This window comes from Barbus barbus (assembly GCF_936440315.1).
Source record: "Barbus barbus genome assembly, chromosome: 3".
Lineage (NCBI taxonomy): Eukaryota > Metazoa > Chordata > Actinopteri > Cypriniformes > Cyprinidae > Barbus > Barbus barbus.
Window position 1 is genome coordinate 45,428,812 of NC_136731.1, and position 14,695 is coordinate 45,443,506.

Sequence of the window (14,695 nt, forward strand, 5' to 3'; positions counted from 1 at the left end):
CTCATTAATTACTTATTAATTAACATGAATTCATGTCTTGTTAATGTATCATTGTCATGACTTGTCTTGGAAGGGCACATCTTTAAAAAGTGATCAATTACACGTTCTATACGTATTCAGATAATCTAATCGGATATTTGGTGCTTTTCGGTGGTTTGTAAAGAAGTGGAAGAGCAGACGTCCAGTGGCTGCATTTGGATGAAGAAGGAACTGAACGGTAGGAGGAAAGTTGACATTTTGAAGGGGCAATAGTGGCCCAAAAGAAGAGCAAGAACACAAGACAAACGTCTGACTGCAGTGCATTATTATGATATAAAGACATTAAACCAATCCATAACAACCAAAGTGATGATAATCATCACTGATTTTAATTTGGAAAATTGCATCTGCTTAATGAATGCATTTTTATTGGATGGCGGCAGTGGAATTACTCAAAACAGGATGAGATTAAATAGTTTTTAATTATGAATGCATTTTGCGATAGATGAGGTAGGTGAAACGTAAATATTGCAAGAAATCCACTGATGTTTGTGACAGCTGCAGGGGGCAAATTTATAAACAATTTTACATTGTGCCATTTTCGTACATCTAGAGCATGTTTGATTTGGTTTACACCAAAGTGTTAATTAATACATTAACTAACATGTAATTAAGGTAGTGTTATTCATGCAGTAGTTCATATGACTCATGTCGTAGTTAAGTTAGTTCTTCATTAGTTCTTGATTAATACATATCTTAACTCATCGTTAGTTCATAGTCAAGTAATTATTAATTCGGGAATTAGTACATGATAATTCACGTACTGTTATTGTAAAGTGTTACCCTCGAAAGTGCTAAAATCAATCGTTATCAGGAAACCTGGCCCAGAACAACTAAATGAGCCCCAGAGAAGACCTTGTCTCCTAGACGGCCATTGGGACAAGACCACAGGAACCAGATGAGTCCTCTTTACAATCAGACTTTGCTGCAGCATGGAACAACCTGCTGGTTCATCTGGCCAGAGGAGAACTGGCCCCCGACTGAGCCTGGTTTCTCCCGAGGTTTTTTTCTCCATCCTGTCACCGATGGAGTTTTGGTTCCTTGCCGCTGTCGTCTCTGGCTTCCTTAGTTGGGAACACTTAATTTCTTAATTGATGAACTGTCTTTAATTGAAAATCGAATGTTTACTCTTGTCCATTACTTTGCATTATTAACACACAATTTTCCTGTTTGATACTGTAAAACTGCTTTGACACAATCTGTATTGTTAAAAGTACTATATAAAGAAAGGTGACTTGACTTGACCTTCATCACGTGTTTTGATAATTTTTCAGTTTTAAAGATTAATAAATCTACTTGTTTTCTGATCTGATGTCCAGAACAACAGTCTCTTACTCATGTAATTAAATATTGAAACATGATGTAAGATGAAAGCAGGAAGATCCAGAGCTACAGATTACTGACTATTGATCGATAAGATCCTCAGAAAGGAAGAACAACAGAAGAATGGAAAGAGTGTGTTAGTAAAGGAGGTTGTGAATGTGTGTAGATGAGTGTTAGTTACAGGATCAGAGAATGACACCGTTCCTCTGTCATAGTCCAGATTCACTCTCACACGATCAAGCTGCTGTTTAACACCAAAACCAGAACCTGGATATCGTCCGTATCGACGATACCACACACTCCAGACACCAGTGTTGAAGAAACTATATCCCTTCCTCTGGTTTGATGCTGTAGTTACTCCAAGAATCCAGGCTGAACTCTGTTTAACCTCCACATCCCAGCAGTGTGTTCCTGAGTTAAAACCCTCTGAACCCAGAACACAGAAATCACAGTCAAATCTCTCTGGATTATCAGGAACAGGTTGATATCCACTGTTTCTCACACTGGTCAGATCATCAGACAGAAGGAGATCTCGATGAGCTGTGTTTGGATCCAGAATCACAGGAGCTGATGAGACACAATCAACAGATGCTGTTATTCTGATGTTCATATAATGATCAAGAGTGAACCCAACACGGATGATTATGAATTATGATCAAACACATCAGACATTTTCCTCTCATCACTGTCAGTGATAGAGAGATGGTGGGGCACCTTGTCTCTAAAAATTTATTTATTACCCTCATAAAAACACCACCCCCCACCCATAACTGGTCACCTGTTTGGACATCTGTTTTGTACACCCCCCACCCCGTCTAAGTGTCCATCTGTTTCATCCACACCGGTGATCTTAAGGAATTTATGGCAATGTGTGTGTGTGTGGGGCCAATGTTATGTGATTTAAACTTTAAATGATGAAATTGTGTTAAATGGAGTAAAGGGAGATTTTTATTAAAGTGTTTTCACATACATATCAAGAAAAAAAAACATCAAACATGTACGTAAAACATACAACGACTGTTTTTCCCTACAAGTCAAGATGTGCTAGTGTTGTTAAAACAGTTTTACGTCTTTTAAAATTCTGGCAGCTTAATGCCTAAAAAAACGGCTCATAGGGACTACAACGAGTTACTTTGAACTCAGTTTTATCATACTATGCTGTTGTTTACCTGCAATCTTACTGGCCATATTAACAATTTTATTTAGTTTGTTCTTATTTACTACAGACAGTGAGAAATACCAAGTAACAAAGCTGAAAGTCAAAATACTCTCCACAAATGAACGATAGAATAGAGCCAATAAATGTGTATATGTGTATCAGCTTCAATGCCCTCACCACTGACAGCTATTTGTTGGTGTGTCTCTTTTTGTTCAAAAGTCAAATATTATTTCCTTAGTTTTCCTGATGTTTAACTGAAGGAAACTAGATTGACACCAATCAACAAATTCATCCACACCTCTACGATAGTCCACTTCATCCTCAGTGATCAAACCAACAATTGCCGTATCATCTGTGTATTTAATACTAAAAACATCAGATGAGGAAGTTCTACATTCATTTGTATAAAGGGTATATAACACTGGAGAGATAGTACTTCCCTGTGGGGCTCCTGTGTTGGTAACAATAGGGAAAGACAAAAAAGAGTTTACCCTAACACACTGTACTCTATTAGTCTAAAAATACTCTTTCCATTAGAATATCTGGTATAGTATTAAATGCAGAGGAGAAATCTATAAACATAACATGAGCATATCGCTTTGGTTGATCAAGATGACTATAAAGTCTATGCAGCATATACAAGAGGACATCTTCTGTGCTCCTCCCCCTCCTATATGCAAATTGTAAAGGATCAAGCTTGTCTCGCACATCCGAAAGAGCACTTCCTAACAATATTTGATTCAGTTAGGCTCATCAATAATTGCCCCATCAACTTCGGTCAGAAATCTTGGGGTAATCTTTTATGACCAGCTGACCTTCAAAGAGCACATTGCAAAGACTGCTCGATCCTGCAGGTTTGCACTACACAACATCAGAAAGATCAGGCCCTTTCTGACAGAGCATGCTGCACAACTTCTTGTCCAGACCCTTGTCGTTTCTAGGCTGGACTACTGCAATGCTCTTCTGGCTGGTCTGCCATCAAACACAATCAAACCTCTACAAATGATTCAGAATGCAGCGGCACGACTGATCTTCAACGAGCCCAAAAGAGCCCATGTTACACCTCTCTTGCACTGGCTACCAGTGGCAGCTCTCATCCAGTTCAAGTCACTGATGCTTGCGTACAGAACTACCACAGGCTCAGCACCCTCCTACTTCCACTCACTATTACAAACCTACATCCCCTCCAGAAGTTTGAGATCTGCTAGTGAGCGACGCCTTGTGGTACCATCACAGAGAGGCTCAAAATCATTCTCCAGAACATTCTCGTTCACCATTCCTGGCTGGTGGAATAATCTTCCCACCCCTATCCGGAACGCCGGATCCCTGGCAATCTTCAAGCAACAACTGAAAACTCATCTCTTTCGGCAGTACTTGACCTTATCCTAAACTCAAAAAAAAAAAAAAACTTAATCTTTCCCTCTATCCTTCTCTCCCTCCCTTACTAGCTTGTACTTATTTGAACAATGACTGAGACTTGGTGTTACGAGCACTTCCTCTGTCTGATTGCCTCTTCAAGATGAATCGCTTTTTTTATTCCCCAATTGTAAGTCGCTTTGGATAAAAGCGTCTGCCAAATGACTAAATGTAAATGTATTTGTTCAAAACTCTTCATGACAATAGATGTCAACGCTACTGGACGATAATCATTTAAAACAGCTGGTTTTGATATTTTTGGCACAGGCACTATAAAGGAAATTTCCAGGCAGTTTGTACAGAGCAAGTATCCACAGACACTTGAAACATATGACTGTAAATAACACTAAGCTCCTCCCTACACTCCCTAAGTACTCTTCCAATTATTCTATCAGGACCCACTGCCTTCCTTGTATTAACCCTTTTAAAGGTCCTACAAGAAAGAGGGTGGTCATGGACTTATGCTCTTGCAGAGAAGAACAGCAGCTTTTCGGCTTCAATTTGTACAGATACTTTTGATTGGACCAATGGACTCGAACTGGAGATCTATAGCTTTCATGGTTCTGCAGTCTTTTGGAAGCTTAGGTATGGACAAATCTTTGTTCCGGTTGAATCCTAAAAAGATGGATTTGTCCAAGCTTCCCATTTTTTATTGTAATGTTTTTAAGGTGTGGATTTTGTTCACTGTGCAAAGACCCTGCGGAATAAGTTCCTTATACTGGCTGTTACAAGAACCTTTCGTCTGTGAGTCACGCATGGACATATCTCTTAAGGGCCCTTTCCCTGCACTCAATGTAATTCTTCTATCTTCTAAAGTAACAACTCTTGGGTGCCTATTACAGTCAGCTGGAAAAGACCTCAAAAATGTTGTCTTAGTTGCTGGACATTTGGGACTTCATTCAAAACATACAGTCGCTAAACTAAAAAGAGCAATGGAGAGCTGCTCTCACAGCGGAAGAAATCAAGTTGCTGGAGGACTATTATGAGGGGCTAATTGTTCTAAACCGTGATGATCCATTCCCTGTTTTGTCATTATCTCCCAATTTAGAAGATTGTAAAATTGTTGTCTTGCACTGTGAAGCTGTGACACTAGCATAATATTTTACAGTTGGAAGAGGGCAAGTACCCTGAATGGAGAGCATTGTACAAGTCCCCATTAACAAAAAAATTTGGGGATCTGCAGTGGAGAATTTTACATGGGGCAGTTGCAGTTGATGCCTGTATCTCAGTTTTAAATCCTGACGTTGGTCATGATTGGCCTTTCTGTCTGCAGAGAGAAACTGTATTTCACACATTTATGCAATGTTCTAGACTTGAGACGTTGTTTACTGTTTTACATAATTTATTTTTGTGTTTTGGGGAGACTTTTTCTATTAGGAATTTTATTTGTGGTTTTAAATATGTTCAGAGAAAAGTTTTTACAATTCAGTAAAATCTAGAATTCTCATTGATTTTCGTTATTTCAAAGCTACGGATGATCTTCTTTCTTTCGACTTGATTTGGTGCAATGGCAGAGCTTTGTGTGAGGTTTTTGAAAACAACTTGGTCTTTGCCCCTATTTTGGCTTTTTTGTAATTTTTTTATTTTTTATTTTTCCTTGTTTGACTTGATTGTCTGGATCATGTGTTAATTGTTTGCAATGAAGTTATTTTGAAAATCAAATCTCTCTCTCATTCAGATCATCAGCTCAGTGAATCCTTATATTAAAAGCTAACAGAAGTGAAAGTCAAGCGCACTGAATTCTGGGACTGATTATTTCTAAACGTGAGCTGCTGGTTTTGGTGCAGTAGATGATCTGGTTCTTCACACATAATGCTGAAATCTGTCAATATTGCATCATTTCCAGTGTGTGTGTATGCCAGCTCAGATCTTCTGCAGTCAGACTCACTGTTCTGGACGATGTCCTGCATCTTCTTCCAGACTCTGAAGGGCAGGTTGCCCAAGTAACGTGGCACATGAATCAAAGCTCCAGAAGGCGTCTGTGGATCCGGCTGTGATGAGATCTGGACTCTGGAAGAACATTCAGGATCAGAACTGCAGTGGCTCTGGACCAGAAGCAGAGAGACCAGAGACACCAGCAGATCACTCACCTTTCCATTGAGACTGGAAACTCCTGCAGAACAAACACACCATTGATCATCAACAACTCAATCAATCATCAATCAATCAATCAATCATCTGAAATCAGACCTTCAGAAAGCAGACATCACTGGCTTTCATCATCTCCTCCGTGTCTTTGATTGTGTGTGAAAGAGCTGAGATGTGTCTGTTCATCTCCTCCAGCTTCTCCTTCATCATCTGCTTCTTCTGCTCCTCTTCCTCCCTCAGTGCAGTGATTGTAGCTTCTTCTTCATCTCTGAGAAACTGATGAAGCTTCTCAAACTGCTGTTTAATCTGACGCTCTGTGTGCTCAGCTTGAGACTGAAATCAAACCACATTCACTTCAATCATCTCCATCAACACACATCAACACAATCACATCATTCAGATCTGAGAGAAACTCAGAGACCGACATATAACGGATCCAGAAGCAGATTGATGATCCTCATTTACACAAATAATCAGCTGGAGTCCATTATATTAAATATATCAGATCATAACTGTATATAGTGATCTACAGCTGTAATGAAGATGACTCTGGATTCTGTTTCCTCACTTTGATGTGTTCAACTGTTTCCTCAAACTCTCCTTTAATGTTTTCATTGTGTTTCAGTTCATTCTGTAATGAATTCAGTGCTGCATTGAGCTCCTCCTAGAATAATAATAAATAAAAAAAATCATAAAACATCAGATTACAGAGAAAAAGTAAGAGAAGTCAATACTGTGATATTTCTCGTTTGGCTCTCAGCGAAGGCGGTCGCATTTTCTTCCCTCCCTACCCTTATCTCCCCTGCTTGCTCTCTCGTCTTGTCCTTGTCTAACACTCAAGAGACTCTCTCTGCACTATTCTACAAAACCGAAATTATGGATCAGATCAACTGGTCTCTTAACGCAATTGACACCATCTTCTCGACTAGAAGTTTGGGATCGGGAGAACCCAAGTGTCCTGCTGGGACTTTCGCAGCTGGCTACACGATGGACGCATGGGAGAGGTGGCGGGTCGTGTGTCTGGCGGCTCTTTCCGTGGAGGACATTGAAGACATCTACCTATTCGGAACCATGATAACTGGGTTTCTGCTGTTTGGTTTAGGCGTTGCCTTGAGTTATCGGAGAATTCAGGAGACGGGAACAGCTGTCCAAAACCTCACAAGGCTGCCCGTCATGATTGAAGCAGTTGGCAGCGGTCAACTCTGAGACAGAGACTATTAACCGCAATATGGATTCGATCACGGCTAAGCTCTCGGCTTTGGAAAGGAAAATTGATGGACAAGGAGATCAGAATGGACAATGAGAATAGCTGTGAAATTAGAAGGCAGCTGTTCGCCCAAAGACCAAACAATCTTATCTCTTTTCGGCTTCCCAAAACAACAGACAGCTTGGCAAGGTTGCTCTGGAATCTAACTCCCCGGATGAATGCTGCAGGGAGACGCTCTTTCGTCCCTCCCCCCTCAACAAACACCTTGTGATTGTCGAGCGTTTGGGTTCCGGCCAAGGTCGTTTCCATGGCAATTGCTGTGTCGCACCACAATCTGCGGACTGAGACAACTTGTTTGGAATGCCAGCGCGGCAGATCTCTAGGCACACGAACTTACACATACACACACTCATACGCTCATACATACAGATATTCATTCACCTCCCACTACCCCCATCCAACGCCTTTGCCGCTTCTTCCCGTCAGTCTGATAACGGGTCTGTGTTAGCGCTGTAATGGCTGCAGACCGGATGGCTGTTCGTCTGAACTGGATTACTCTCTGCAAGTTGTGTGTTCCTGTATTGACTGTGCTCTATGCTGAGGTTTTTTGTCTGTTCTCACACTGTACTCCCGTTCAGGAGCATAGTGTGAGGATTATTTTTTCTCCTTTCTTTCCTCATGTTGTGCTGTATTCTTCTTCTCTATTGCATTTCGTTGCCTTGTACCTACATGTGCAATGACAATAAATTGAATCCAATCCAATCCAATATGGTCACACTGTATAATGTAGTGCAAAAGTATTTGCCCTATCCTGATTTCTTCTGTTTTTGTGAACATCTCATATACTAAATTAATTCAGAAATTAAAACCTGCCATAAAACAAAGGCAACATGAATGAACACAAAGCACAGTTTGAAAATGACAATGTTATATATTGAAGAAAAAAAAGTTATTCAATACCAGCTGGGCCACTTCGAAAAAGTCTTTGTTATTAGTCATAGTTATTAATTCTCCAAATCTATGCAACTTTATTGATAATGGAGTTCAGCTGGACTAAACACAACCAGATCTGATCAATCAAAGGAACACTTAAACAGAACTTTTAAAGGGATCCCCGGGTATTAAGGCATGTATAGCTTAATATAGCGTAAATGATGTCTCTTATTTAAATATTGTAGGAAACGTTTTCCTTGTCGAAGCAGAGACCAGGAGACGTTGGGATATCTTTCAAGCAGAAGTTATTGAGAACTCGCTGTGTGTCGCTGCAGTCATCCAAGTCTGACTGTAGCTCAGCACAGTGTCTGCCTGACTTGATCTTCTTAGAATGTCATCATCTTTACCTCAAAATGTAAAACACGTTTCAGTTTATATACTATTACATTGGAACCTAGATTTATCATTTTATAAATTTGTAATTCAACAATATGTAATAGAAAACCCATGAAAATGTGTTATTTTTGGACTATGGGGGGCACCATTATTTTGTGTGCATAGTACATTCTGCGTCGATGCCGTCAAATGGTTGCACTCTGTGAGCTACTGGCGCTTATTTCTATGGTCTTTGGCTTTTTACCAACGCAACTCAGAAAATAAAATACTGATACGATACCGCATTGTGTGTCTTTTGGTTGTCATTTTCAGTCAAAGTGCAACAAGAGAAGCAATGCAAGACTGCTTTCCTAGCGATAATAGGAGGAGAAAAGCATGGGAAGGTGCCTGTGGACGAATAAAACTTCTTTTTAAAGAACCCGCTTCTTTTTTCTCTCTACTTCAGCCCTGATGCCTTTGATTCTTTTAGTAGAATACAGCTACTGAAAGAGCTTACAAACAACTGAGACAGGAAACGCTAGATGCCATCTGTTAAGATGTAAACATGCCGACACTAATCATGACTCGCGGTAGATTTCCCTCGATATCCGGGGCGTTTAGACTCCTTGTGGGGAAAAATCGATGGTACAGCATTTGGTTTAAACCTATACTTATATCCATCGCCACCTGTAAGCTCTTTCAGTAGCTGTGGTCATCATATCAGTATTTTATTTTCCGAGTTGTATTGTGGTAAAAATAGCAAAAGGTAGCGCTAGTAGCTCACTGAGTGCAACCACTGCTCCGGGTGTGTGTTCACGGTGTGTGTGTGCACTTTGGATGGGTAAATGCAGAGCACAAATTCCGAGTATGAGTCACAGTACTTGGCCATATGTCACGTCAAAACAAACAAACAAAAAACAAAACATTTTACGTCATCAGAATAATGGCGCCCCCATAGTTCAAAATATGTATAAAACGATGTGTTTTTTTTTTATAACACAAATCTTTGATGGGTTTTCTACTACTTATTTCAGTGAGAGACATCATTTACGTTATATTAAGCCATTCAAGTCTTAATACCCAGGGATCCCTTTAAAAAAACATGAATTTAACTAAAAGTCGTTTCTCTCACCTTATATGATAAAACCACTTCACTGATGAGTCTGAATTTGTGATTGTCGTGTTTTTGTGAATTAATACACACTAAACACACCGGCTGTTTGTCCTCCAGACAGAAGAGTTTGAGTTTCTCTCTGTGTAAACTGCAGATCTCCTCAGATCCTGATGAACGCCTCTCATTTCTCTCCTTCAGGAACGACTCACACAAGTTTTTTAATGCGAGACTAACTGGAGGATATTCTCTTGAGGATCTTCTCCTGCAGATGGGACACACTTGAGTTTCCGAGGTTCTCCAGAACTTTTGAAGACACTCTTTACAGAAACTGTGACTACATGATAAAAGAATAGGATCCGTGAAAATATCACAACACACAGGACACATATAATCATATTCAGCTTGTGAATCCATTTCCTCAGTTGGAGCTCCAGCAATCTTTACTTTCTCTTTTTGAATGCTGAAAAATAAAAATGAATAACCACGATTATGGTCTGATGTCAACTCAAAAATCCTTCTTGAAAATTTGTCCCTTTGTTCTCATTGATCGCTGATTCCTTTTGATTTTGTTCTAAAATTCAGAAAAGCGTCAACTGAGTTGCGCAGCTGGTCAAACAAGAAAATCAGGACAAAATGCATTCAAAATCAAAACATCAGAGAATATATATATATATATGTGTGTGTAACAGGTCATGCTCAGCTGCTTCTGAGGGGGTCTCGAACCCTCAATCTCCTGCATCCTATCTCATAAGCATCTGAGTTTTCATACTTACAAAATAGGTTCCAGAAGACATCTCCGTGGTCTGTTCTATTCTAGTTCAGAAATCAGAGGTTTTGGCAGGCGAGCTTCTTGGTTATAATTAGGTATAGTTTTATTGTCTACAGGTTAAATAGTTTACATACAAAATACTAATATAAAAATAGAAATAAAAACAAAAGAAAATAATTAGCGAATTTTGTTGGTCCAAAGCAACAACGGCAGGTCAGCTGGCCCCGAGAAGCTGTTCCAGTGAATCAGCATCTGACTTAATCATCCAATTCAGTCTTTTATAGACTGCAGGTGGATTCCAATCTCTTGTGACGTCATGAGTTCTGGAAATACCTAAGAAGCTCTTTATATAAGGTCTTCCTTCTACGCTTTCTTATGCAACACAACACCTGTCTGGGTTTTTCCATTTTTCTCTAGCAAAGATCTTGCTAATACATGTTTCCTTTTTTTCTTCTCTCTGTATTTAATGAACTATTTCTTAATAAATGCTTAAAACAACAAGTATGGTGTTTTTCTTAATAAACCACTTTCTTAACAAAACAATTACAATAACAAGTGTTTCCAGACTGCTGCTGTATGATCTCATACTGTGGACATTTGGAGCTAATTAATCAATTATTCAATTCATTCATTCATTCATTCATTCAACAGTCCACAGCAGGGTTTTCCATTTATCCGTGCTTGTGCATTTCAGATTATATGAGCAGCAAGAAGGAGAGTTTTAAGTATTTGCAAAATGTTGTAATGAAAATATTTTTGTTACATTTAAAAAAATGTGTAAAAAAGATCATTGCTTTGGCATCACGCTCAACAACATTTATGCTGTCGTTGAAAAAATGTGAAAAGCGTGGGAAAAAAGTTCTAATGCATGCTTGTGTGATGAGCACATGACAAACAGCAGGTTACAGAAGATGTGATCTCTGACGTGGCACAAGCAAAGAGTGTTGAGGCTTTAAAGTAAACCATTCTCTGTCCACACTGAGGACGCTTTGATGAAACCGAGAACTGATCCAAATCAGGGCTGGAAGAACTGTAGCTACATTGTTCACTACATCTGAACCAATTTCAGACGGTAAAGATGATGCAAAAACAGGCAAACACAATAAAACCCTACTTTGTTTTGTCAGTGTTTACCTGTACGTTATAATGAAAGTGTTGCTTTTCTCTGTTATATCATCCAAGTGGATGCTGTACACTGGGGGTGGTTGAGGAGAAACCCCCTCATGATTGTAAAGCTCTTTGGGTGTACAGCAATACACAATAAAGCGCTATATAAATGCATCATTCATTCATTCATATCAATATGAATTTACTCATCATTATTTCTCTGTTAGTGGCAGGGGCGGAGCCAGGGGGTGGCCATGGCCACCACTGATCTAAGCTTGCCCACCCCTTTGGCCACCCTGCTCAAAACTGCAGTTTTTGTCACCTTTTTTCCAACAAGAAATGCATTTATTAGGACGCGGAACTGGTCTATTTTTTTTGCATCCACATCAAATGGGAGACTTTTCAGACACGCACCTCAGCTTTGCCTCAGCGCCAATTATAATGTCAGTAAAACAGATTTTCCTGTCCTGTCAGCCGTCACTGTGTGTCATCATAAATAAGCGCACAAGAAACTATGAGCATACAACGTAGTTCTGTCGTCAGTTAAGTCATGAAATTACCAAAAAGGTGATTAAAGCTGCAAACTGCGCATGCATGTATGAATGAATTACATTTCAGAACGTCTCTCAAAAGCATACTAAAATATAGGCTATCATGCAATTCCAGATCACAATAAGGCACAAGCTGATATGTATTTTAATTTGTAGTTTAATGCACAAGTAAATGTGAGCACAGTGCTCTTATTCTAGAAAACATGCGCTATTTTTTTCATTAATTTTAAAAGTACAAACGAAAATGAAACCATTTAAATGCATAAAATGACTCATTTTACATTCTGGCATTTATGTGCTGTTGTCTTCCGGCCTTTTTCACATTCTTATCACTAACTACATGTCTCATCCATGAGTATGTAATGTTAGAGAACAAGTTTTTGGGGGTTTTGAGAACCAGAACCAAACTGACAGAGCAATTAAGCTATAGTGAGCCCCTTTATTAAAATACCCGGAGGTGAGGAATAATACAAAAATTGTCATTCACTCAGTATTACTTGATAGTATAATTCACAAATATCTCAATTATAATTACGTAGAAATGAATTATATTCAGCTGTGTTTTAGGCACTAAAATAGTTTATAGTCAACCACATTTTTATATTGAAATGATGACGATTTCTGTGCCACCCCAGGTTTGCTGGCCCCTCCCTGGCCACCCGTATGAAAACATCCTGGCTCCAACACTGGTTAGTGGAGCTCTGCTGCATTCAGTCAGTTAGAGGTCAGAGAAAGGCTGTTTCTCAAGAACACGTCCAGGCACTGTCATGCATCCTCTGTACTTGCGTTCTTGAGCACTGGAATTTAACTGCAACAGTAAATTAAACGGGCGTAAATTTCGTCTAACAGTACATTTCTCAAGAGCACTTTTTGAAAGGGACACAAATAATACAACTAAAATTGGACTTTTAAGGATATGTATACACAGAGGAAAGCTACAACTAATTGTGTAGCAGGGAGAGTAAGACCTTATTTTTAATGACAAATGTTGAGAGCGCACTATTGTAGCGCGAAAGCAAGACAAAATAAATATAAGACAAAATAATCACTTCATCCGATGTTTAAGACAAATAAGAAATAATGCATATAAAACAATATAAAAACTGCAAAATATAAAATATAAAAACAATGACTTGGTTCAAATGTTTCAAATGTTTGCAACCCACATAAACTTGAGGTTTCCTTAAACTAACATTCTTAGACTTTTCTTTACACTGAACATGCCCGAAACAACAAAAAGCAGTCAAGTATCAATTCAATCGACTGAGTTTGTAAATACATTCATGGGAACAACTGTTTTAGCTCATGGGCTTTACAACATCAGAAGTTGGTTAAAGATCTTCATGCACAAAACAATGCACTGGAACAATATACAAATATAGTTCTTCAAAACCATACGATACTTGTAAATCAAATTCGCTTGACACCTCATAGACCACACGTGTACTAAAGGACCTATCAGGCGTATGCAACACGGATAATGTAACATGTAATGGTGCTTTGGAATCAGATTCTTATACGGATATAACTCTTTAAAAAGACTGTGATGCTCTACAAATAGGTGTTTCAGATAGTAGGTCATTCCTTCTGTTATTACAGGACAAAACACTATGTTAATCATCTGCAATAACAAAAGTAATAAATGCCAGTGTTTGCTTTCCTCATCAACAAGGTCTCCAAATATGAGAGGAATATTTCGAATTAAACAGAATGTCTGAATGGCATTCAGTCCTATACCATTCCCTGTCTGCTCTAGGTTTAATCTAGTAGGCCGGTTTTTCCTCTCTAGATAGCCGTAATAGATTCTGTTACATATGCCTTGTCTCGATATAACGCCAGAAAGATATTCAAGAAGTAACTTCATCTCGCACTGTTCGACACCTTCAAGGATATCGTGCATTATATCAGGAGCGTAATTGTCACAAATATGAAAATATTGCAAGTCATTTAGCAGGGATGCACATTTAACCCCAAAAGATGAAGTAATGTTAGGGTCAGCTAACAAATCTGCATAGTGCTCTTTTGTCTACTAAACAGAATCAACAGAAATAATGGGCACTGAAAGATTCCATGAACCCAAAAAGGGTGTGCATCCCTAAATTGTCCCCTGTAACCTGGGCAACTGTGCCAAACAAGGGCTCTTCGGAGAAAGGAGCTTCAATTCCTGAACTTTCAAGCACTTTCAAATCTTCAACAAGGGGCTGAAGTAAATGGCTCCAATTTAGTGAATGCCTTGCTTGGAACCCATCGGATTAGCAGATTCAAAGTAATCATAAAATAACTGAAGTGCATTTTGTTGTTTACTGAAAAGTGGGTGGTTTTTAAAATAACTTCCATCACAAAAATCATTATAGACAGTTGTACTCCCACTTGATTTTGACCGGTTTATGTCACAAATTCAGCCTCTGTGGCTCCCTCCGATCACCACCAGAGGGAACCATCTCCTGAGTACTAACATTATCATTCGGACTCCATTTCCCATGTCACCCCGTTCCTGAGACTGATTACCTGCACAGGTGTTCCTCATCAACCAGCATATATAAACCATTCCTTCCCCTCTCTCAGTGCAAAGTCTTGTTCTTGCCCATGCAGACATTTCTGAGCGTTATGCAAA

At 39.1% G+C, this 14,695-nt stretch overlaps 1 protein-coding gene across 1 annotated transcript; it reads right to left on the reverse strand.

Annotated features, from left to right (window-relative positions):
* Window positions 1-443: 443 nt before the first annotated feature.
* Window positions 444-10,676, reverse strand: LOC306857072 (E3 ubiquitin-protein ligase TRIM35-like). The gene is made up of 6 exons (XM_079396741.1): window positions 9,673-10,676; window positions 6,594-6,689; window positions 6,128-6,358; window positions 6,028-6,050; window positions 5,826-5,947; window positions 444-1,929 (listed from the first exon to the last, which is right to left on the reverse strand). The coding sequence occupies exons 1-6, from the start codon at window positions 10,066-10,068 to the stop codon at window positions 1,436-1,438; spliced, it is 1,362 nt and encodes a 453-aa protein (XP_079252867.1). The 5' UTR covers window positions 10,069-10,676; the 3' UTR covers window positions 444-1,435.
* Window positions 10,677-14,695: the final 4,019 nt, after the last annotated feature.

Coding starts and splice junctions, on each gene's coding strand:
- LOC306857072 (XM_079396741.1), bottom strand. CDS start 10,068: ATGGATTCACAAGCTGAATATGATTATATGTGTCCTGTGTGTTGTGAT. Junction 6,051..6,127: donor GTGATGTCTGCTTTCTGAAG/GTCTGATTTCAG, acceptor TTTGTTCTGCAG/GAGTTTCCAGTCTCAATGGA. Junction 1,930..5,825: donor GCAGGACATCGTCCAGAACA/GTGAGTCTGACT, acceptor GTGTCTCATCAG/CTCCTGTGATTCTGGATCCA.